At 42.7% G+C, this 22,672-nt stretch overlaps 1 protein-coding gene across 3 annotated transcripts in view; it reads right to left on the bottom strand.

Annotated features, from left to right (window-relative positions):
- The window catches only part of dcdc2 (doublecortin domain containing 2), a 216,555-nt gene that overhangs the window by 38,260 nt on the left and 155,623 nt on the right, over positions 1-22,672 (bottom strand). For all 3 annotated transcript variants that reach the window (XM_043719166.2, XM_043719167.2, XM_087978604.1), the window contains exon 8: positions 13,660-13,757. In XM_043719166.2, the coding sequence (XP_043575101.2) occupies positions 13,660-13,757 (98 nt within the window). The remainder of the gene's footprint in view (positions 1-13,659; positions 13,758-22,672) is intronic.

The raw sequence follows: 22,672 nt of genomic DNA, 5'->3' as shown, positions 1-22,672 counted from the left end.
CTGGAGAAATCTGCATTCATCCCTTGTGGTTGGAGGGTTCGTAGGCAGAAGATGAGGCGCTCTTCCTCCAGGCATCGTGTTGCCATGGTCTGGCGATGGAGGAGGCCAAGGACCTGCATGTCCTTGGCGGAGTGGGAGGGGGAGTTAAAGTGTTGAGCCACGGGGTGGTTGGGTTGGTTGGTGCGGGTGTCCCAGAGGTGTTCTCTGAAACGTTCCGCAAGTAGGCGGTCTGTCTCCCCAATGTAGAGGAGGCCACATCGGGTGCAGCGGATGCAGTAAATGATGTGTGTGGAGGTGCAAGTGAATTTGTGATGGATATGGAAGGATCCCTTGGGACCTTGGAGGGAAGTGAGGGGGGAGGTGTGGGCGCAAGTTTTGCATTTCTTGTGGTTCCAGGGGAAGGTGCCGGGAGTGGAGGTTGGGTTGGTGGGGGGGTGTGGATCTGACGAGGGAGTCGTAGAGGGAGTGGTCTTTCCAGAACGCTGATAGGGGAGGGGAGGGAAATATATCCTTGGTGGTGGTCTCATCCGCTGCACCCGACAGACCATGGCAACACGATGCCTGGAGGAAGGGCACCTCATCTTCCGCCTAGGAACCCTCCAACCACAAGGGTTGAATGCAGATTTCTCCAGCTTCCTCATTTCCCCTCCCCCCACCTTATCTCAGTCCCAACCCTCGGACTCAGCACCGCCTTCTTGATCTGCAATCTTCTTCCCGACCTCTCCGCGCCCACCCCCTCTCCGGCCAATCACCCTCACCTTAACCTCCTTCCACCTATCATATTCCCAACGCCCCTCCCCCAAGTCCCTCCTCCCTACCTTTTATCTTAGCCTGCTTGGCACACCCTCCTCATTTCTGAAGAAGGGCTTATGCCCGAAACGTCGATTCTCCTGATCCTTTGATGCTGCCTGACCTGTTTCGCTTTTCCAGCAACACATTTTTATCCTCCCACATTGCAGACAGGCAACTGGTGGAGAAGACAGCCATCCTCTTCTACAGTACTGGGACAGGAGGTCATGACACCTCATCCTGCCAGCCCACTCTATGGTGGCTCCCTGGGTCAGTGTGGTCTCCAGATTAAGATTAATATGCAGCAATGCGCTAAGAAGGTCAATGACATACCTCACTCTTCCAGGGTAGGTGCTCTATCCATTCTCAGTCTCTATAAGCTGCCAGGCTGCCTCCCACAAAGACTCATGCTCTACCACTCTGAAAATTAGATGCAATCTCTTCCCTCACTCACATGCAACTTGACCATACCACACTACTAACTCTACATGGCCTCTGCGCTGCTTATTAATTCACTTAGAACACTGCACCACCTTTCTCCCACCTGCGCCAGCACTACCACCCACACTCATCTCACTCCATCCCTCCCTTTCTCACATTCCAGGATAAAAATGACCCATAATAGGGCCAAAAGAGTCACAATGTTCGATATGTGACAACTCGCTTCCTATTGGGAAGAGGATGTTGGCCCTCAGCCACCAAGAACCAGGACCAGGATCAGTCCTTTAGAGACAGAGGAAAATTGATTCCATCCATACTTCGTACTGCTTCAGGAAAGCAACCAACATGATCAACGACCCTTCCCACCCCATTCTCTTCCACGCTCTTCTGTTAGACTTAAGATAAAAACGTTTGAATACACATGAACAGATTAAAAAACAGCTTCTTCCCTGCTATTATCAGACTTTTGAACAAACCCCTCAAAAGTTAATGAGGAGAAAGTGAGGTCTGCAGATGCTGGAGATCAGAGCTGAAAATGTGTTGCTGGAACAGCGCAGCAGGTCAGGCAAGCATCCAGGGAACAGGAGAATCGACGTTTCGGGCATAAGCCCTTCTTCAGGAAATTTCCTGAAGGAGGGCTTATGCCCGAAACGTCGATTCTCCTGTTCCCGGGATGCTGCCTGACCTGCTGCGCTGTTCCAGCAACACATTTACACCTCAAAAGTTAATGTTGACCTCGATCTCTGCAACTTCTCTGCTGCTGTAATACTGCTTTCTACACACTGTTCTGCTACCTGATGCACTTTGTCTGGTACAATCTGCCTGTAGAGCACGCAAACAACACTTTTGACTGTATTTCAGTATATCTGGCAACAATAAATCCAATCAAACAAAGTAAGAAGTATTGTCAATTGCTGTGCTACTCTCCCATTACTCCTACCATGAATGCATTCTTAAAATGCCACAACTTCTACCCCTGGTCTACAAGGCACTCTCCTTTCATGACTACCTGGTCAGGTCCACACCCCCCTACAACCCACCCTCCCATCCTGGCACCTTCCCCTGCCACCGCAGGAATTGCAAAACCTGCGCCCACACCTCCTCCCTCACCTCCATCCAAGGCCCTAAAGGAGCCTTCCACATCCATCAAAGTTTTACCTGCACATCCACCAATATCATTTATTGTATCCATTGCTCCCGAAGTGGTCTGGTCTACATTGGGGAGACTGGACGGCTCCTAGCAGAGCGCTTTAGGGAACATCTCCGAGACACCCGCACCAATCAACCACACCGCCCTTTGGCCCAACATTTCAACTCCCCCTCCCACTCTGCCGAGGACATGGAGGTCCTGGGCCTCCTTCACCGCTGCTCCCTCACCACCAGACGCCTGAAGGAAGAACGCCTCATCTTCCACCTCGGAACATTTCAACCCCAGGGCATCAATGTGGACTTCAACAGTTTCCTCATTTCCCCTTCCCCCACCTCACCCCAGTTCCAAACTTCCAGCGCAGCAGTGTCCCCGTGACTTGTTCTACCTGCCTATCTTCTTTTCCACCTATCCACTCCACCATTCCCCTGACCTATCACCTTCATCCCCTGTCCCACTCACCTACTGTACTCTATGCTACTTTCTCCCCATTCCCACCCTCCTCTCATTTATCTCTCCACCCTTCAGGCTCTCAGCCTGTATTCCTGATGAAGGGCTTTTGCCCAAAACATCGATTTTACTGCTCCTCAGATGCTGCCTGAACTGCTGTGCTTTTCCAGCACCTCTCTAATCTAGACTCTTTTTTTGTCTCCTACAAGTACATCTCTGTGGTCAAGGCAGTGGCTCCAAACAACATTCCCTCATCCAAATCTGACGACAGGAGCACTAATGCCTCAGTGGATGGACAGGCATGGCTGACACAGACACACTGACACAAACACACATGCACACACTCAGATACCAACACCTCAGTAGGAACATTAGCCAGGTGAGAGCGAGGATCACCACAGCATGTCTGGGTCTTCTAGCACAATGTCCTCAGGGTCTCCCAACCAAAACTCCACAGCCAACAGGCTCTGCTCCACAGTAGACTCCCTTTGCCCCTGCTGCAGTGCTCGGGACTGCCAAAATGTAGTAAAAAAGAAGGTAGAAGGGCACATGTGACACAGGAGCAATACATCATCAATACATTTGAAAATATATATTCACTTTGTTCATCAGCTGTGTGAGCAAATGTCATTCTAGTTGCAACTATAACACTGAAGGTATACAGCCTATCCATTCTTTATGCTACACAATATCTTATGGGTGAAGTGAGTAGCTCCTGTGTCATGTGCAGGCTACGGGGAGTGTGGAAGGTGATTACTACTTTGTCAACCACAATCAATTTTTCCGAACACCAAAATGTTGATTGTGCATCACAGCCATGAGTGGATTGATTCCTGATGCTGCTTCATGTGCTCAAAAGTGATTCGGGGCAAGCATTTGGACTGCACATAGGAGGTTAATGCCTAAGGTTCACAAAGCATGTAATGCTCTCAGGTGTGTTTCACCTTCAGTATGTGGGTGTCTATGTCATGCTGTTCCCTTTCGAAGAGCCTCACATCACTCGAATTTGAAACCCGCTCCCTCACAGAATGAAGCACTTACCCTCCCCACTTCAGTGTGGTCAATGGCATTGTCAACTCCATTATGCATTTGTTATTTACTGCAAATTGGAAGAAAACAGCAGTCACTCCTCTGACTAGTCTCAGAGTCAGAATCTTACCCTTTGATGAACCCCCAAACACATACATTCTCACGTTCTCTTCTTGGTAAGTCTCCAAGTCAACCCAATCAGCTTTGAACTTCCCAAAGTCCCCAATCAGCCTGCCTATCCAGATCTTCAATTTCCTACTTTAAACCCCTCTTCCCACAAGTCCCCCAGCCCCAAGAATGTCATGTAAACATGCCAAACTTAGCACTGTCCCTCCATGGAAGCCCAGGCTGCTGAGTGTCAATGATAACACCCCCCCATTACTCCTTTTGCTTCAACACTCTATATTCTTCCCCCTTTGTATACTGAGTTACCTGCCTTTATGAATGAATTCCTCTCTGTATCCACCATGCTGCCTCCAGTGCCCACATTTAAGTTTCCCAGCTTCTCTCCCACAGCAAAGGCCCCAATAAAGCTCTATATAATCTTTAGCGGACAATGCCTAAGACTGACTACACCCCACTTAGCAAATGGCTTCAATGGGCAGGCCTGATTGATATGTCTAGACCTCAAATTGATAATCTATAGAGCTTCCTGATTGTCTTCCTATGATTTCCCACAGTGATGGCACTGGATCCAAAGGTCTGAACATGACCCCTTCCCCAGGCTGAGGAAGTATGAACCCACCAACACCAATGACCTTAAGCAGCCGACCTACCATGGCCAGGATTCTGGACTGTCCTTGACTTACTGTGCCAGGAGTCGTTGCCTGAAGGATGTCTCCTTAGACCTGACTGAAGGCTACTCCACTTAAAGATGTCACACTCAATTGATGCAAAAGCATTGTGTTTAGCATGCACAGAGTCCGCACATGGTGCAGCTGTGAGATTGATGCTGCATGTATTGTAGCTACATGTCCACTTCAGTGACTGATAACTGCTGACAACCATGATTAGCTGCCAGGCTTTGTGTCTGCATAAAATAGCGAGATGAGACAGAGGTATGGGGACAAAACGCAAACATGCAAGGCAAGGAAGGGTTGCTATAAACATCAAATTAGGCACAAAGCAAGTGAGCAAGCAAATGAGGAACCCTGAGATGCAGCCATGAACTTGGTGCCCCTGTCCCTGTTGTGGAAAGTGTCCTTGTAGCAGCAGTCCAATAAAAGATGCCTGTGAGCTTCAAAGTGCAGCTTTGAAGTGCATAACTGTACTGAAAGTGGATCAGTGATATGCCATGATAATGCAATGAGGCTGGTTTGTGTTTAATGCCAATGTCCATGGAAGGGATGCATGCAAGTGCTTCCCATGTCTCAAGATATCAGTGCCAGTGTCCAAGGTGGAGATCTGGAGGACAAAATGGTGAGCTGGGGTCACCAGGTAACCATTCTGACTTACATGTTGGGAATTCACAGTGTCTAGTTTCTATCTACTAGGTGGACGAATGGGAAACTGTATATGAATGCAACGAGATTTTGTAGTAATGTAGGTGATAAGATGAGAGCAATGACGCATGGAATTGGGCCTCTCACTGCTCATGAGTAAGAATCTTGTTGCCCAACACTTGGTTGGAAAATGGGAATTCCTTTTTTTCGTTCTCAACATTGAGAAGGTCTTGCTGCACATCACACATGATTTTCCCAAACTTTTTTGCCACAGCCCACATCATTCTGGGGCTAAGGAAGATTTCACACACAATGATTGCTTCCCTAGAATCCAGGTTGACCCAGAGGTGAGTTTCCAATCCTACACTCTCAGCTGTAAACACCGCCTGCCTCCAGCTGTGGGGCATCATGCATCTTGGCAAACATTAGTCCATTTCACATTAAATATCTCGTTGGTGCTTTTGTCATCTCTGGACTCAATTAGCTGGAATTTTGACATTGAGATGGGTATTGGGAGTCAGGAATTTTCCCAACCATCTTCCAAACTGAAAGAATCCAATAACCCTTTTTTTTCCTGGGGTGATAAATAGGTCAGAGGCAGCAATGGGGTGACTGGTGAGATTGGCAGCTTGGGAGGCCCACCTCCACGTACTGGCACATCAACCCAGTTGTATGCATGCTTTGTATGCACCTACAGCTGTCACTCCACGCCCCTTGATATCTCCCATGCCACTTCAATTCCGCTACCACTCACTGAGCATATATTAGGTACACAAACACAACTATACAAAGGCATTTTCATCAACTTCACGCCACTTAGTCTTGTACAAATACACATACAAGCAGTGGAAAACCATTTCAAAGAGAGATTAGGTGATCCCAAAGTAATAAAGGTGTCAATCAAAATACCACTCCCCTTTGAAAAAGCAGGTACCTGCCAGCTGAGTTCATTAGTCACTTTTGAACATGAGACAAGCATTCATAACAAGATCATCTGGCAACTGTAACAACCAAAGCAGGCTGAAGGGAGCTGGAGAAACTGTTGGAACATGACAAAGGATAGACCAAGGAAAAGCACTGGGTAATTTGAAGATAAGGAACACATAAACAAGACATTTATCTGACAAGGAACAAGATTTTCACACAGAGGGTGGTACGTGTATGGAATGAGCTGCCAGAGGATGTGATGGAGGCTGGTACAATTGGAACATTTAAGAGGCATTTGGATGGGTATATGAATAGGAAGGGTTTGGAGGGATATGGGCTGGGTGTTGGCAGGTGGGACTAGATTGGGTTGGGATATCTGGTCGGCATGGACGGGTTGGACCAAAGGGTCTGTTTCCATGTTGTACATCTCTATGACTCTATATCGAGGGTAGGCATAGATAAAACAAAGGCTTAATTTTAATACCTACAAAATGGCAAGTGTTAGATCAGGTCGAGTGTTAAAACCTCAAATCCAAATTCGGCCTACCACATCCAGGTTTAATAGAGGCAACACTGAGGACAGACAGCCAACATGCTCCGAAGGATGTAGGTTGAACACTTAAATATTATAAGCAGACTGGAAGCCAAGGATATGCAGGTCTTTGGACTCCTCCATCGTCAGACCACAACAAAACGACGGTTGGAGGAAGAACGCCTCATCTTCCGGCTAGGAACCCTCCAACCACAAGGGATGAACTCGGATTTCACCAGTTTCCTCATTTCCCCTCCCCCCACCCTGTCTCAGTCAAATCCATCAAATTCAGCACCGCCTTCCTAACCTGAGATCTTCTTCCCGACCTCTCCGCCCCCACCCCAGTCTGACCTATCACCCTCACCTTGACCTCTTTCCACCTATCACATTTCCGACGCCCCTCCCCCAAGTCCCTCCTCCCTACCTTTTATCTTAGCCTGCTGGACAAACTTTCCCCATTCCTGAAGAAGGGCTTATGCCCGAAACGTCGATTCTCCTGTTCCCTGGATGCTGCCTGACCTGCTGCGCTTTTCCAGCAACACATTTCCAAATGCCCACTCTACCCCACCCAGGGTAAGGGATCAAAACCCTTCAGTATTCTTCCCCTTCCTCTCCCTTAGGGTCAGCGGTCAGATTTGCACATTCCCACCAACACAACAGGAGGTTCCTTGTCTGTTCCTGCACCTTCATAGAGTCCATAGAGTTTATACAGCACAGAAAAAGATCCTTCAGCTCATCATGCCTGTGCCAGTTATCAAGCATCAATCTGTTCTAATCCCATTTTCCAGCTTTGGGCCCATAACCTTGTATGCTATGGAGTTACTCATGGTTGTCCAGAATGATCCCTACCTGACAGAGACCAAAGACTTCAATCTGGCTGTTTTCCAAGCAAGGGAAGGAAGGAAAGAACAAAAACTGACACACACATGATTCCACAGAATTTGGGAAACCCAAAATACTAAATTTCCCAACTCAGACTCCTTCCCCCCACTGTCCCTACCCAGTCTACCTACTTAGGAGATCCTTTCCTATGAATATTAAGACCAAAGCCAATTAATTTATTGCAATAAATTTGTTATTAATGATCAGTGCTCTGTATATACATTATAATGTATTACAGTTTATATTGTAATTTTTCAGATTACATTGTATTCTAGTATCTAATATGATTTTATTGGAGCAGTTATTCGTGACTATTTTTTCTTTCTTCATTGTCATTTTCACATCGTGACTTGATCGGCTTTACAAAACTGGCTAGTGAATATCTGATCTGCCACCCAGATACCATATTCTTGTAAACCTAGCACTGATTGCTTTCAGCTACAAATATTAGCTACTGATCTTGACTTTCATTAGTTGGACCAGATTCCTATTCTGCCTGTGAGTTCAAGGTGCACTGTTCACATTTGAACTATACAGTGACCAACACCTCTTATGTCTTATTTTATCATTTTGACATTGCTAATAATTCACTGAAAGCATTGCAGTAGAGCTTTAAAAGGTTTTTCTAACAGATTTAGAATCAGCTTAATGATTGTAGAATCCCATTCATAATTTTAAAAAACGAAGTGATTTTCCTTCTCAATTTTCCCCTCCTTTTATAGGGAGAGGGGAAGATGAAGTGGAGGATTGGAAGGAAATAACAAACAGTGTGGTTCTACAGACCACTAACAGCCCTCCAAATAGTCCACATACGTGAGCTCAGCAATGGAAGTTAATAGCTATAATCAAGCTCAATCCCACCAAGTGCAGCTTAATGTTCAACAATAGTACAGCAATACTGAACAGGAACCACAGCTAATTCTTCTTTATCCTAATCCAAGGTTAACTTTAGCACTTCAATTATTATCCTGTTCAACAGCAGTAACACAATACTGGAAAGGGATCAAATTTAGAAATACGGTCTGCATGGCTCAACAACATTCTGTACACCTGCTTTCCTGATTAACCATTTGTAAGATCATCACTTCTTGCAAATGTGAAATTTGGGGCAGACTCGTAGAATCAGAATCACTGTGGACTGCTGATTTGTAAGTTTTTTTATGCTTGTGACTGTGAAAATTATTCCTTTTGCTCTCCTAATTTTCTTTAATTGTTGATGAGGGCATTGCATGCATTTGTTGTGCATCCCTCATTGGCTTTGAGAAGGTGGAAATGAGTGTATTCCATTTCAGTCTCATGTTGGGTGTTCATGGATAAATAGGAGTTTTGTTCTTTAGTTACTGCATTATCTTACTTCGAAGGTCAAAAGTCATGTTAATATATAACTTGCCTCTATAAGAAGCAGTTAAAGGTGGTTATACAGGATCAGACAATCGGAAACAACGGTTCCTCCAAGACCATTAATCCTGTGTGGACAAGCCACTGCAGAGTGTGGCAATTCAACAGACCGACCAGCCATCTATTGGCATTCGATGCTGCTCTATTAGTCACGATATGAACAAATCCTTGGTGCACTCCATTAAGGCCACAGTGGGTCATAGCACTAAGTCAAGCAAATGCTTTATATTATTACAAAGTTTGATCAAAAATGTTGTTTTAAATTTTGTGTGACCAACAAACATAGAATTACAGCATTGCCATAGTCTCTGACATTCTTGAGACAGCCATAGCTTGTGTCAGTAGGGATTTAATTAATGCCTTTTAGGTAGTTAGTTTTTCTTTGTTTCTTTTTCCATCCAACTGTGATTGTGAAGGCAGTTTTGTGATGTGAAGTCATGCCCACTGGGAAGCAGAATTAGACTGCCAGAACTTATTTCACTTAGTACCTTAACAGCCATTGGAGAACAGGAGATTTTAAGCCCATCTGTCTTGGCTTGATTTAAAGCCAGTTCCCAGAGGTAAACGAGTAGCACTCTAACAGCATGTTACCCACTGCCCTGGAGACTTGCTTTTGTTTAATGCCATCATGATATAACTACTCACTTTGAGATACCTATTTGCAGCCACGTAAGTGAAAAAACAAGAAGGACATTATTCTGGAAATATGTTTCAATAAAGCGCTTTGACTTTGTTTCAATTTTACCTGTGCAAACTATAAAACAATTGCCAGTTCATTGATGCTGATATAGTTGCACATTTCCCTGAAAAACATTGAATTAATATTTAGATTTCCCAGTGTTGAGTTTAGCTTTGCAAGACTTAGTGTTAATCCTATGCAGCTCAATGTATCACACTGAATTGCAAGCACTCGCCAATCAAAAAACTGCTCAAAGACTAGAATGCTGATCATATATTGTATCTACAAACCACCTGAAAACACTAAAATAGCATCACTCCCTTTCAATTGTTCTGGTTTACGTTTCATGTTTTTCATATTCTTCAAATGCTACATTGTCTGAATTTTACAAGAAAGGGTGATGAAAAGATTTAATAGTTCTATACAAAGACTAGTGAGTGGACAGAATAGCTCACCCCTCCCTCTGCCAACCCTGCAATACAGAGAATAGGGGCTATTTCAGCAAATCCAGGAGAAAGCCAGGTAAGTATCTAGAACAAAATCTGATATGAGTGCCCTGAGAGCTACTGTGGAATATGGTGTTCCTGAAACTAGGCAGGTAAAGGTCACAATGCATTTATTGCTCCAATATATCACAGCAGGATACAAACAATGCAGTGTCTCAAACAGAGAGATGTATTACCTGGCCATTTCTTTTTAAATGACCAGTTACAGCTATTAACTCAAAGTTTTTATTTGCTCAATTCTAGTCAATTTCTATTCATATATTTGAACAGTTTTGTATATTTGTTAAAAGTAATCATCTATTTGTTGTTCCTGAAGTCAGGGATAAAGTTATCAGTTAGATCATGCAGATGTATTTACTCACCATTTAAACAAAGGTTACAGAGCATAATAACAATGAATTAGATTAAGAGAATCAACAAAGCAGCTATACAGAATGAAACTTTTCGCTGGTCCATCTAACTCCCTCAATTTTATGCTTTCAGCACAGAACTGGGGGTATATTTTATTCATGCTTTGGTGCCCATCCTGTAGAACTAGCCCAAAACTGAAACTGGGACTGGCACTGCAGTTTCATCTCTAAGCCAAATGCCATCCTGACTTTGCCATTGCTTCAGTTTGCCTTAGTTGGGTCAAAATCCTGGAAGTCCTTTTCTAACAGCTCTGGGGGTATACCTACTCTTTATGGACCTGCAGCAGTCCAAGAAGCTCATCAACACCTTCCCTAGGGATAGGCAAGAAACCACTGGCACCTACAGCACACAAATGAATGAAAAAAGACAATCTCTGTTTGAGGTTAACAATGATGGTTGGTGCAGAAACTGGAAGGAATTCAAATCAATACAATGGGAGTTTGTATTCAAGTATAGTGTTAGCACAGGACAGAGAAGAATATGGAACCTTGAAGTTTAATCTTGATATTAGAGAGCAGAGTGAAAATAAAGCCACCAATACTTTGTTTTAAACAGTTGTACTGGTTTATTGTTGTATCTTCATAAAAAAATTATCCCCCAAAACTAATGAGAGAAGTAATCATTTCTGGATCATGTTCACATTTGATCAAGATTTATAGAACACTAAGACATGAACAGCGCAGTTAAAAGTAGTTTGATTCATCCCGCACCACAGACAACACAGACTGAAAGTCAATGAGGAATAATTCAATTTCAGAACATTGGTTCTATTTATACCCAAACATTTACTTCATATTGAGTACTCATAAAACAACTACTCCCTGGAGGTATCGGTCACTTTGCACTGAAGAATCTTCTGTAAATTTTATCATCAATTACAGATTACAGATTACAGATTACTTACAGTGTGGAAACAGGCCCTTCGGCCCAACAAGTCCACACTGACCTGCCGAAGTGCAACCCACCCAGACCCATTCCCCTACATTTACCTCTTCACCTAACACTACGGGCAATTTAGCATGGCCAGTTCACCTAACAATTAATGTTAATCAGCTTTTCTTTCTGTGAACAAGTTAAGGCAATGAATTGAATTCTGTGACCCTGTCTTCGTCAAGAACCTTCTCTTATAATTTTAAAGCACGTTGTAGGCAAAAAGGAAGACTATGCAATAAATTGGAAGTGAGTAGTTATGAGCATCTCATAGATGCATTGGTGTTGACCCTATTATTTGTGTTCACACTTCCATTCGATTTGAAAACCAATGTTACTTTGAATTGAGAGAAGTTGCTCACTATTTGTATTGGCTACACGACATGCCAGCATAGCTCAGTGGGAACATTCTCATCTCTGTGTCAGAAGATTGTGCATTCAGGCCCTATTCAAGGGACTAGGCACATGGGGTACACTGATTCCCAGTGGAGTACTGTTCTGCCAACTTGTGCAGGCAACAGAGACCCCAGTCACTGGCTGGAGGCCTGATGAGAGCTGTGTGCCATCAAGAAGTGCCAATCAGGCACTTGACAGGTCAATCAGGTGCCCAGGGAATATGCCCTGCCAACTACAAGTTGCCAGTCAATCAGAGTCTATTGATTCAACGGAACAATTGCTTCTACAACAGAAACAGTAGCTTTTTCTAATATGAGGTGCCCACCTGAGGCTTTGGATTGAAGTGACATGAAGGCACAGATGATTGTTGTTGGCGATGGGGTGGAGAGACTTGACAACAAGGGTAGAGGATGGTAACTCTCACATTTTCTGAAATCAGGGTTCTTCAATCAGGCACCGAGTGCCTTGAACAAGAGATTCTCCCTTCTCAAATGTCTCCTCACACATTCCAGGAACATACTAACCATCCCACATGGGTTTGTCTCCTGTACTTTTTGCACAACAAGTCTCTGTGCAGCACTGGGTGAATAGCAGCAGTGGTGGGTTGAAGGTCTTAAGTCATTGCCACTTACGGGGGCTTAATTGGCAATGGGGCAGGAAGGCTGTCCACAGGTTTAACCAGGCTGTAGGCAGGTGGACAGAGGGGTCCCCACGACTGCCAATTGTCTGCTGGATTGAATGCCCTCTCTGTCAGCAATGTCACTCTTGTGGAGGGCACAAGATTCCATCTGCTATCTCTTGGGTGAGCTGTTATACTGGAACCCTGTTTGCCCTCCCAAAGGGCATAAAAGAAACCCCTCATATCCTTTGTGACTACATTGAAGAAAATTAGTGGGACTTCCAGGAATGTCATGGTATTTTGACAACTGACATTCTTAAAATAGACTACTATAGTGGGAGGCATTATCATACTGCTGTTTATAGGAGCTTGCTGTACACAAATTCTGTTGCACCTTAGATGTTACAACAGAGATTTTATATTTCTTAAATGGCTGTAATGTGCATAGAGTCATAGAATCATACAAGACTGAAACAAATCTTTTCACCCAACACGTCCATGCTGACCAAGTTTCCCAATTTAAACTAGTCCTACTTGCCCATGTATGGCCCATATCCCTCTCAAACCTTTCCTACTCATGTACCTACCCAAATGTCTTTTAAATGTTGTAACTGTACAGGCATCTTCCACTTCCCTTACAGTTCATTCCATGTATGAACCACCGTGTGTGTGAAAAGGTTGTCCCTCTGTACCTTTTTAAATCTTTCTTCTCTCATCTTAAAAATATGCCCTCTAGTTTTTAACCCCCCTACCGTCGGGAAAAGGCCTTTGCTATTCACCTTATCTATGCCCACCATGTTTAATAATGTAAATCTTTTCTGAACCCTCTCCAGTTTAATAATATCCTTCCTATAGTGAGGTGACCAAAACAGACACAGCACCCCTAAAGTAGCCTAACCAATATCTTGTACAATCACAACAGGATGTCCCAACTCCTATACTCAATGAAGCAATGAAGGCGAGCGTGCTAAACTCCTTCGTCACAAAATAGTGAAAAGTGCTAATAAATGTAAATTTTATTTCTTAATCTATATTATTAAGTCACCCACAAATAAGTTTTGAAGGTTTATTTCATACTAACCTGATCAATGGGCAGCTCGACCTGTGTTTGATTATCTTCTTGAACTTCTGTTGCACCCATGGTCTCGGTCCTTTCCTCATAAGCTTTAAACACACAGCCTTCAGGGTAAAAGAAAGTGAAAATAGCTGAAATTAAACTGGAGCCAGAGAATGGACAATGATGCAACAGTGGCTACCTGTGGTGTAAGGCAAGAACTGCACCTCAGCTCCAGTAACAGATGAAAAACATTTCACAGGAATACATGATCACCAGTTTCATCATTTTGAATGAACTTGAATAAAAAGATTTTTTTTAAGATGTTGTAGTTGAGACAAATGTGTACATTTCCAACTCAGATGTTCACTTTCCAAACAGAACACAGTTATTATTTATTATTTGAAAATGTATGGGTCAGCGAGTATGGAAAAATACAGTATAAAACTGATCCAACCAATAATGATCACAACACTATCATTACTTGGATACACGCTGAACATAAATAGTGAAAATGGGCAATACACAGCATTGACAGTCAAAATTGGAAACTTTCACTTTTGCTGCAACTGCATCTTTGCGTTGGGGCCACTCTCCATATTTGCTTGCCTTTACTTGTTTCCCACTGTGGCTTTCTCTACTTCTCTCACTTTTAATCATTGTTGTCACTATGATCACAAAGTTTGATTGTATAGTACATGTATTTTGGTGGCGCAGGTGCCGTTTCAGTCTAAAACACACACACACACACACGCACGCACACACACACACACACACGGTACCATTACAGTAAGGACATTAAGCACAAGTAAAGGAAGAGTTTTGTTTAACTTGTCCTCACATGTGGTACACTGACAGAATGCAGTTAATCGTCAACCACATTGCTGTAGATCTGGAATCACAAGTAGGCTAGACCAAGTAAGGATGGCAGTTTCCTTCCCTAAAGAACATTAGTGAACCAGAAGGGGTTTTTCAATCGACAACAGTTTCATGGTCATCATTAGACTCTTAATTCCAGATATTTTGCCATGGTGGGATCAAATCCAGGTCTCCAGAACATTACCTGTAACTCTGGATTAGCAGTCTAGCAATAATACTATCACCTCCCCAGTGCACTAGATGTACACAGCATAGGAAGATCACGGTGTGTAATGGTAAGTTGATGTCATTGCTGAACAATCCAGCTAAGGTCCTCTCCTAATTTCACAAATCTTAACATGCAGTCAGCAGCAGAAAAGATTTCCCTGCACCGCCAGTTATATGGATTATCAACTATTTTCAGATTAATCACTGATTTCAGTAAGAGTCATAGAGTCTTATGGCACAGAAACATACCCTGCCAAGCAGGTTTTCCAAACTAAACTAGTCCCATTTGCCTGTATTTGGCCAATATCCCTCTTACACCTTTCCTATTCATGTACCTGTCCAAATATCTTTTAAATATTGTAACTATACCCTCCCCTACCACTTCCTCTGGCAGTTCACTCTATAGCCAGAGGAACCTTGATTATCCAGCATTCAATTTTGGAATTTGAAATTTTGGATTATCCAAACAAGATCGCAAGGTTCTGATGCATGGCTAACTATGTTATCCAACATCGATTATCTGGCATTCAATTAACCTAACAAAATTCTCCCCGCCCGTGACCTTCGGATAATCAAGGTTCCTCTGCATGCACTATCCTCTGTGTGGAAAACGTTGCCCCTCATATCCTTTTTAAATCTTTTCCCTTCTCACCTAAAACCTACACCCTCTAGTTTTGAACTCCCCTACCTTCTGGAAAAGACCTTTGCAATTCACCTTATACATGCCTCTCATGATTTTATAAACTTCTATAAGGTCACCCCTCAATCTAAGCTCCAGAGAAAAATATACCAGCCTATCCATCCTCTGCCTATAACTCAAATCCTCCTCTCCAATAACATACTTTTCTGCACCTTTTGCAATTTAATAACATCCTTCCTGTAGCAGGGTAACCAGAACTGTACGCAGTACTCCAAAAGTGGCCTGACCAATGTCCTGTACAGCCATAACATGACATCCCAACTTTTAAACTCAGTGCTCTGATCTATGAAGGCACCTGTAACAGACACCTTTTTCAACACCCTGTCTACCTGTGATCTAACTTAACTAACCAGTCTACCAAGCAGAACCTTCTCAAAGGTTCACATAGACAACATCTACCTCTCTGCCCTCATCTATCCTCTTGGTCACATCCTCAAAAAACTCAAGTTTGTGAGACAGGATTTCCAATGCACAAAGCTTTGCTGACTATCCTTAATCAGTCTTGCCTCTCCAAATGCACATAGTCCTTGTCTCTCAGAATCCCCACCACTGACATCAGACTCACACATCTGTAGTTCCCAGACTTCTCCTTACAGCCTTTCTTAAATAAAGGTACAACATCAGCCACTCTCCAGTCCTCCGGCACCTCACCTGTCATACAGTCATACAAATGTACAGCACAGAAACAGACCCTTCGGTCCAACTCATCTATGCTGACCACATATATCCCAACCTAATTTAGTCCCACTTGCCAGCACCCAGACCATATCCCTTTAAACGCTTCCTATTCATATACCCAGCCAGATGCCTTTTAAATGTTGCAATTGTACCAGCCTCCACCACTTCTGCTGGCAGCTCATTCCACACATGATGATAAAAATATCTCTCCTAGGGGCCTCACAATGTCTTCCCTATCTTCCCATAATGTCCTGCTACACAATTGATCAGGTGCCAGGGATTTATCTACCTTTATGTATTTTAAGATGTCCAACACCTTTTCTTCTGTAATGTGAACTGTTTTCAAGACACCACTGTTCATTTGTCCAAGTTCCCTAGCTTCCATGCCTTTCTCCACAGAAAATAGTGATGCACAATATATTTATTATCTGACCCTTCTCCTGTGATTCCACACATTGACAGCCTTGTCAATCCTTCTCTCCCTAGTTGCTCTTTTGCCCTTAATGTACTTGTGGAATTTCGTTGGATTGTCCTTAACCTCATCAGCCAAATTTAACTCATGTCCCCTTTATGCCTTCCTGATTTCCCTCTTAAGTCTCCTTGGGTGATGTGAGGGGTCTTTATTCCAATATGATATTTATTGTGGCTCAGCATAAAATTTAAATCATATCCTTTCATTCATCATTCATTCTTTGTTTCTGTTTAGTGTTATATCTCCATGAAGAATAGACATAAATGTTCCAGTTACCTAAAAATCTATTTTGTGCTTTTTAATGCACCATAGCCTTGCTTTTGTAGATGACAAAATATTTGCCAGTTTGCAATCCTAGCCACCTCAATTCATGCAAATCAATTCTATCAAAGTATTACCTGATGACAATGATAAACTAGAAATTGATTACCTTTACTTCCTCAGGGATTTCCCCACAAGATCAACAAGACCGACAGGCAAATATGAAAAAAGACCTACCAAAACCTTGTGAATTGTTTTCTTTTTCTATTTAAAAACTCCCATTGAATGATATCCTCATAGAATTAGGAATTGTTGACCCTAGTTGTCCAACTGTAATAACAGCTATAAGCATAATTAAACTTGGGAACTGAAGAAGTTGCTAATTCTAAATCACTGACTCCCTAATTCTTCCACATGCTGTGTTGTTGAGTTCCTCACGGGTAGCAATCTTTCAAAGTGAATGAACTGTCGAGAACTTGCCATTTTATGTTCTGGTATCACTTTTAAAATCACCTGGAAAATTAAATTTTATCTTTGTGTAATGCCAAATAATGTGATAAGCCCCTATAATTTTGAATAAATGTTTTAAAAGAATTCATTACATTTGATTATACAATAAGTTAAGCACCAATCTTTATTTCTCCTCTCCTGATTTGCTGTCTCTGAGCGTCCTTCATTGCGACTGGCTACCTACCCACCTGGATGGTATCACTGCTGCTTGACATTTGAAGATCCCTTTGACTTAGTGCCTAGTTCAAACTATCATTAGGAAATGGAAAATCCATGCAATAATGATTGATAGATCTCTGTAGGCAATTTTCTTCATAGTCAGCAGTGAGCACTATGACTTTTCGTAGCAACCTCAAAATCTGGGTCAATATATTGGGTAAGAATGATGTAATAGAATATACTGGGTAAACACCAGGATGATGTTTCTTCCATTGGCAGTTTAGAACCAAATGAACTAGATACAGAATTTTGGGCAAGTTAACCACAAAAAAAGCTACCCGAATATTTTCCCATGTTCTAAGCAACATCTAATCACAAGAGCTGAGAGCACTACCCAATTAAAAGTTCTAAGAATAACTTAACATTTTTGTGCTTACTCTCTTACTCTGGCTTATGCCCGAAACGTCGATTCTCCTTCTCCTTTGATGCTGCCTGACCTGCTGCGCTTTTCCAGCAACACATTTTTAAGCTAATCTAATATTGCCTGGTTTACACTATCACTCAAAATCAAAACTGTCCCATGCTGTTTGAATTGAACATTATGAACAATTCGATGCTTAGTGAATGAAGTGTTATTGAAAATACAAAGTCGCAGATACAAAGTCAAAAATGCCCCTGTTGTCTCTATATGTGAGCTACTTTAGGCTGAGGTGCTGTTGTAGTGGCAATGTCACTGAACTAGTAACTCAAAGCCCCAGGCTAACATTCTGGGATTTCTACCCACACCTCATGCAGGAAAAGAAAGTAAGAGAAGAATGCAAGAGGTAATTCTGCAATCTTGCACACTGAGCGAATTGCCCTGAGCAAATGAAGGGCAGGTCATAGCATAGGGGATAAAGAATAAAAAAAGAAAGTGATCCAAGCTTTTACAACCATAAAGGTGTGTGAAGAGTACTCATAATGTGTTCATGCTCAGAAGGAAAAGAGCAAGGCAGCACTCAAAGCAGAGAAAAATTGCAAGTAAATTGTACTCGCGTTGAGATCTTGTTGACCCTGTGGGTGTACAAAATTGCATTTACTTCATTGTCCATGGCACAAAATGTTTTACAGATTAGTAACGCTGTGTTCTGACCCTTTCCTATTGGTCATGTCTATCCAAAGAGCCAGTGCATTAACATCGTAGCAACATGGGATACAAAAGATATAATTAAAATTTAATTTCAACAGCCACACCAAATTTGGCACAACTCCCACTCTACCATCACGTACCTGCACAGAAGCAATCCGTAGCATTTAATTATTCTTGTCCCCAAAAGTAACCTTAGTCTGATTGGTCAGGAGTTTTCCAAATGGCCTTGACTTCAACTATTTTAATTTTCGTACACCAGCTGCTTTATTTTCTTTTCTCTAAAGAATTTCAAAATACAATTAAAGTGGGAAACCATTGTTGATGTAACCTCTGCAGTCTGGAACTAAGTTGTCCCAAATATCAACCCTCAGTTTCACTTTCCCGGTCTTTCACTTCCAGAAATCCTTGCTCCAGATGCAGTCAATGAGAAGTGGACTTCACTGTCGCCTGATAAGAACCACGCTCATTCTCAAAACATTCTGATTGTGGTTACCAGTGTTTAAAAGCAAGGGCAGTATCTTTATATTTTTCCATTAGTTTTAATTCCATATATTTGCGGCCTGAACTTGGCAAAGAACTATTTCAGAAATCAAAGACTGCTGGAGGATTGCTGCATGCTGTTGAAAGTAAATAACCTAACTCTCATTGCAGGCACTGTTGACAAGCTGTTGGTTCAAACAGGAGTATGAGAAGGTGCAGACAGGATGGAGCCAAGGGTGTGTACAAGTGGAGACTTAACTGGCAATAAATAGCTGATTCATCTAAGAACTATTGACCAGTTGTCAATGACAAAGGCCTTCTGCCTACCCACAACTACATGATTGGTTCTCAGGTAACTGAATAGCTTGGAGCTAGGATCAAGATAGGGAGAAGCCATCAGATCTCCACTAATTCAGGAGCTGTGTCTGTTTTCTGCAGCAAAACTGACTCTAAACCTGAAATAAAAGGTTTACTCTTCCTTCAGCAGTTGCTACAAGATGTACTTATAATGAGTAAGTCAGAGAGCTTTTATAAGTGTGGATCAGCCATCATGTGCCTCTTACAAACTAGTGAAAGCATCCACAAAAGGAAAACCAAAAAGCAGTACTCTGATTAGAACAAGAACCATCTTAGCAGAACCTGTAATCAAAGGACACTGACCCACTTTCCTACTTTTCCCTCCGTCCATAGCACCCATGCGTTCTTTCCTGTTTGTGCCTGCCGATTAGAGTGATGCACACACGTGTAAGGGAGTGTTTATAATGGAGTTTGACTTTTAACTAGCAGTTTATAACTGTTTACCTGCAGCTAGATTCTAATTATTTGTAATAAACAGCAATTCTTAATCTATACAGAAATCTGGCCAATGCTTTCTGTCAAGTTGGGTCTGAAAATCAGGTAAATTGGGGAGTTCTGCATTTTCTTTTAGATCTTTAACTTTTGTGACAATTCCAGTGTTAGTGGGGCCTGATTGTCAACATGATACCTGAGGGAGCGGGAGGCACCACAGAATTTACAAGGGCTTTAACTGTGATGCCAATAAAGTGATATAAAGTGAAACCATGGTGAACCCAGAGTCTGAGGTGTCACAGTGCTCTCATCTTGCTCCTACAAAGCATCCCTCGCAATTGCCTCAGAGGAGGTGGCTGCAGGCTGCTGAACTCTCCAGCTACTCAAACTGTATTTCTCCTCTGCATTTCTGTAGGGACAGCTATTGTAGACAAGGGCTCTAGCTTAGGGCCTGGGGCGCTGGAAGAAAAGGCTGCTTTCAGAATCTTCACCTTCCTCACTAATTGCCACATCTCCAGATTGGCCTTCAGGTGGGTTAGCTGAGACTGGCTGTGGCAATGGAGCATTTGGGCCATCAATGCAAATGTTCTATCAAGGGAAAGCAACTCCTGCTGCATGCCATGGATGTCAGTGCTCCTACTCTGAGCAGATTGCTCTCAGGTATTGAGTGAGCCCTTCAAGTTTTGCAGGAGGTTGCACTGCTCTTGTATCCACTCCCGTGTCTCTCCATGAGGTTAACTATTCTCTCATGTCTGGAGCTCATATCGTTGAGCTTGCAAGATAAGGTTCAATACTACCATGGACTCCTCCATTCACAATGTAAGAACTCACAAGGCCTCATTTGTTCATATATCTGCTGATGCTCCAATTACTGTGCTGCATTAGGTGGTCCCTGAGGCCCCACCTCATTGTCTACTGGAGATTCAACATGACCTTTGTCCCTCCTCCACGAAAGACTGTGCACAATATGTGTAAGGACCATGTCCTTTTTTAAAATTTCTGTGCTTTTAAAAACCGTGGAGTGAAATGAGAAAAAAATATTAATTAGTAGTGTTTTATAATTGCTTACATATACCTAGGGTGTAAGTACTTTGTAATAAATAGTGATTCCTGTTCAGTCCAGTAACCTGGTCCATGTTTTCTATTAATCTGGGTTCAAAACGCAAGTAAACTAGGAATCTTTGTGTACCTTATAAATGTTAGCAACGTTTGCGAAGATTTGTAGCTCAGGTCGATGATAAGTCTGCAAGTTAGCTCGCTGAGCTTGAAGGTTTGTTTTCAGACATTTCATCACCATACTAGGCTCTCCGTTAACTGTACCTTTAACTGTCATGTTGAGGAATGGGAGTCTGTTGTCATTCTCCTCCTCTTTTGTGAATTTTATGCCTGTGAGGATATTAATGATGGTGTTGTATCTTTCCTCTAATTTGTTCTGTTTTATGATGATGAAGGTGTCATCTATGTAACGGACCCAAAGTTTGGGTTGGATAGATAAGAGGGCAGCTTGTTCAAGTCTCTACGGTAAAAGAGGAGGAGAATGACAACAGATTCTCATTCCTAGACATGACAGATGAATGTACAGTTAACAGAGAGCTTCAAACTAGCGCCTACAGAAAAACAATACACACGGACCAAATACTTAACTTCAGAAGCAATCACCCTAACGCCCACAAACAGAGCTGCATTAAGACATTATTTCAATGAGCTACATCACACTGCAGCAGCCAAGAACTACAAAAAAGCAGAAGAAAAATATCTATACAACGTTTTTAGGAAAAACGGGTACCCGACAAACATAATCCGTCGATTCCTCAGAAACAAACCCAAACAAGCAGACACAACGCAACCAAAAACTACGGTCACATTACCTTACATCAAAGACATATCAGAAATGACGTCCAGACTACTCAGACCAATTGGCATCATGGTAGCTCAGAAACCTACCAACTTCCTTAAAGAGCGACTAATGAGCCTAAAGAATTCATTAGATACCACCAGCAAAACTAATGTCATTTACAAGATACCATGCAAGAACTGTGGGACACTACATCGGACAAACTAGCAGGAAACTTGCCACCAGAATACATGAACACCAACTGTCCACCAAAAGACACGACTCATTCTCACTAGTTTCCATACATATAGGCAAAGAAGGACACCATTTTGACTGGGACAACACACCCATCCCAGGACAGGTGAAACAAGACACACACAAGAATTCTTAGAGGCATGGCATTCTAGCCAGAACTCCATCAATAAAGACATCGACTTAGATCCTATCTACCTTCGCTTGAAAAAAAGAACCGGAAATGACATCAGTCACCTTAAGAAACCAAGTCCTATAAATAGAGAGGCGGGACATACCACCAGCACTTCACCAGAGACTCTCACTGATGATGTTACCTAGTATGGTGACAAAACATCTGAAAACAAACCTTCAAGCTAAGCGAGGTAACTTACAGACTTTATAAATGTTTTAGTGACAACTCTGGGAATAGTGGGACTCGCTTTAGAGCGTACATTACAATTCACTGGGGCAGTATGTCTCTACTCCTGCCCTCCAGTGCAGTACCATACTCTGTCACCGACTACACATGCACACTACATCCCTCCAATGTGCCAATACTGAGGTGGTAGAGTGTGAACTAGTCAGATGTGACACTGCCACCTCAGGTATTCCTCCTTCCTCCCGATGCCCAAGAAAAAGAGAGAGGCATCAAGATCTGCATGCACTAGAAGCTGAAATGCAGGCTTTTATGTTGATGAAGCTATTTTC

This window comes from Chiloscyllium plagiosum, unplaced genomic scaffold, assembly GCF_037043375.1.
Source record: "Chiloscyllium plagiosum isolate Xiang-an unplaced genomic scaffold, Cpla_swu_hap1 HiC_scaffold_34, whole genome shotgun sequence".
NCBI lineage: Eukaryota > Metazoa > Chordata > Chondrichthyes > Orectolobiformes > Hemiscylliidae > Chiloscyllium > Chiloscyllium plagiosum.
Note: the sequence above shows the minus strand (reverse complement) of the source record. Positions and strands in the feature narration are given on the sequence as shown.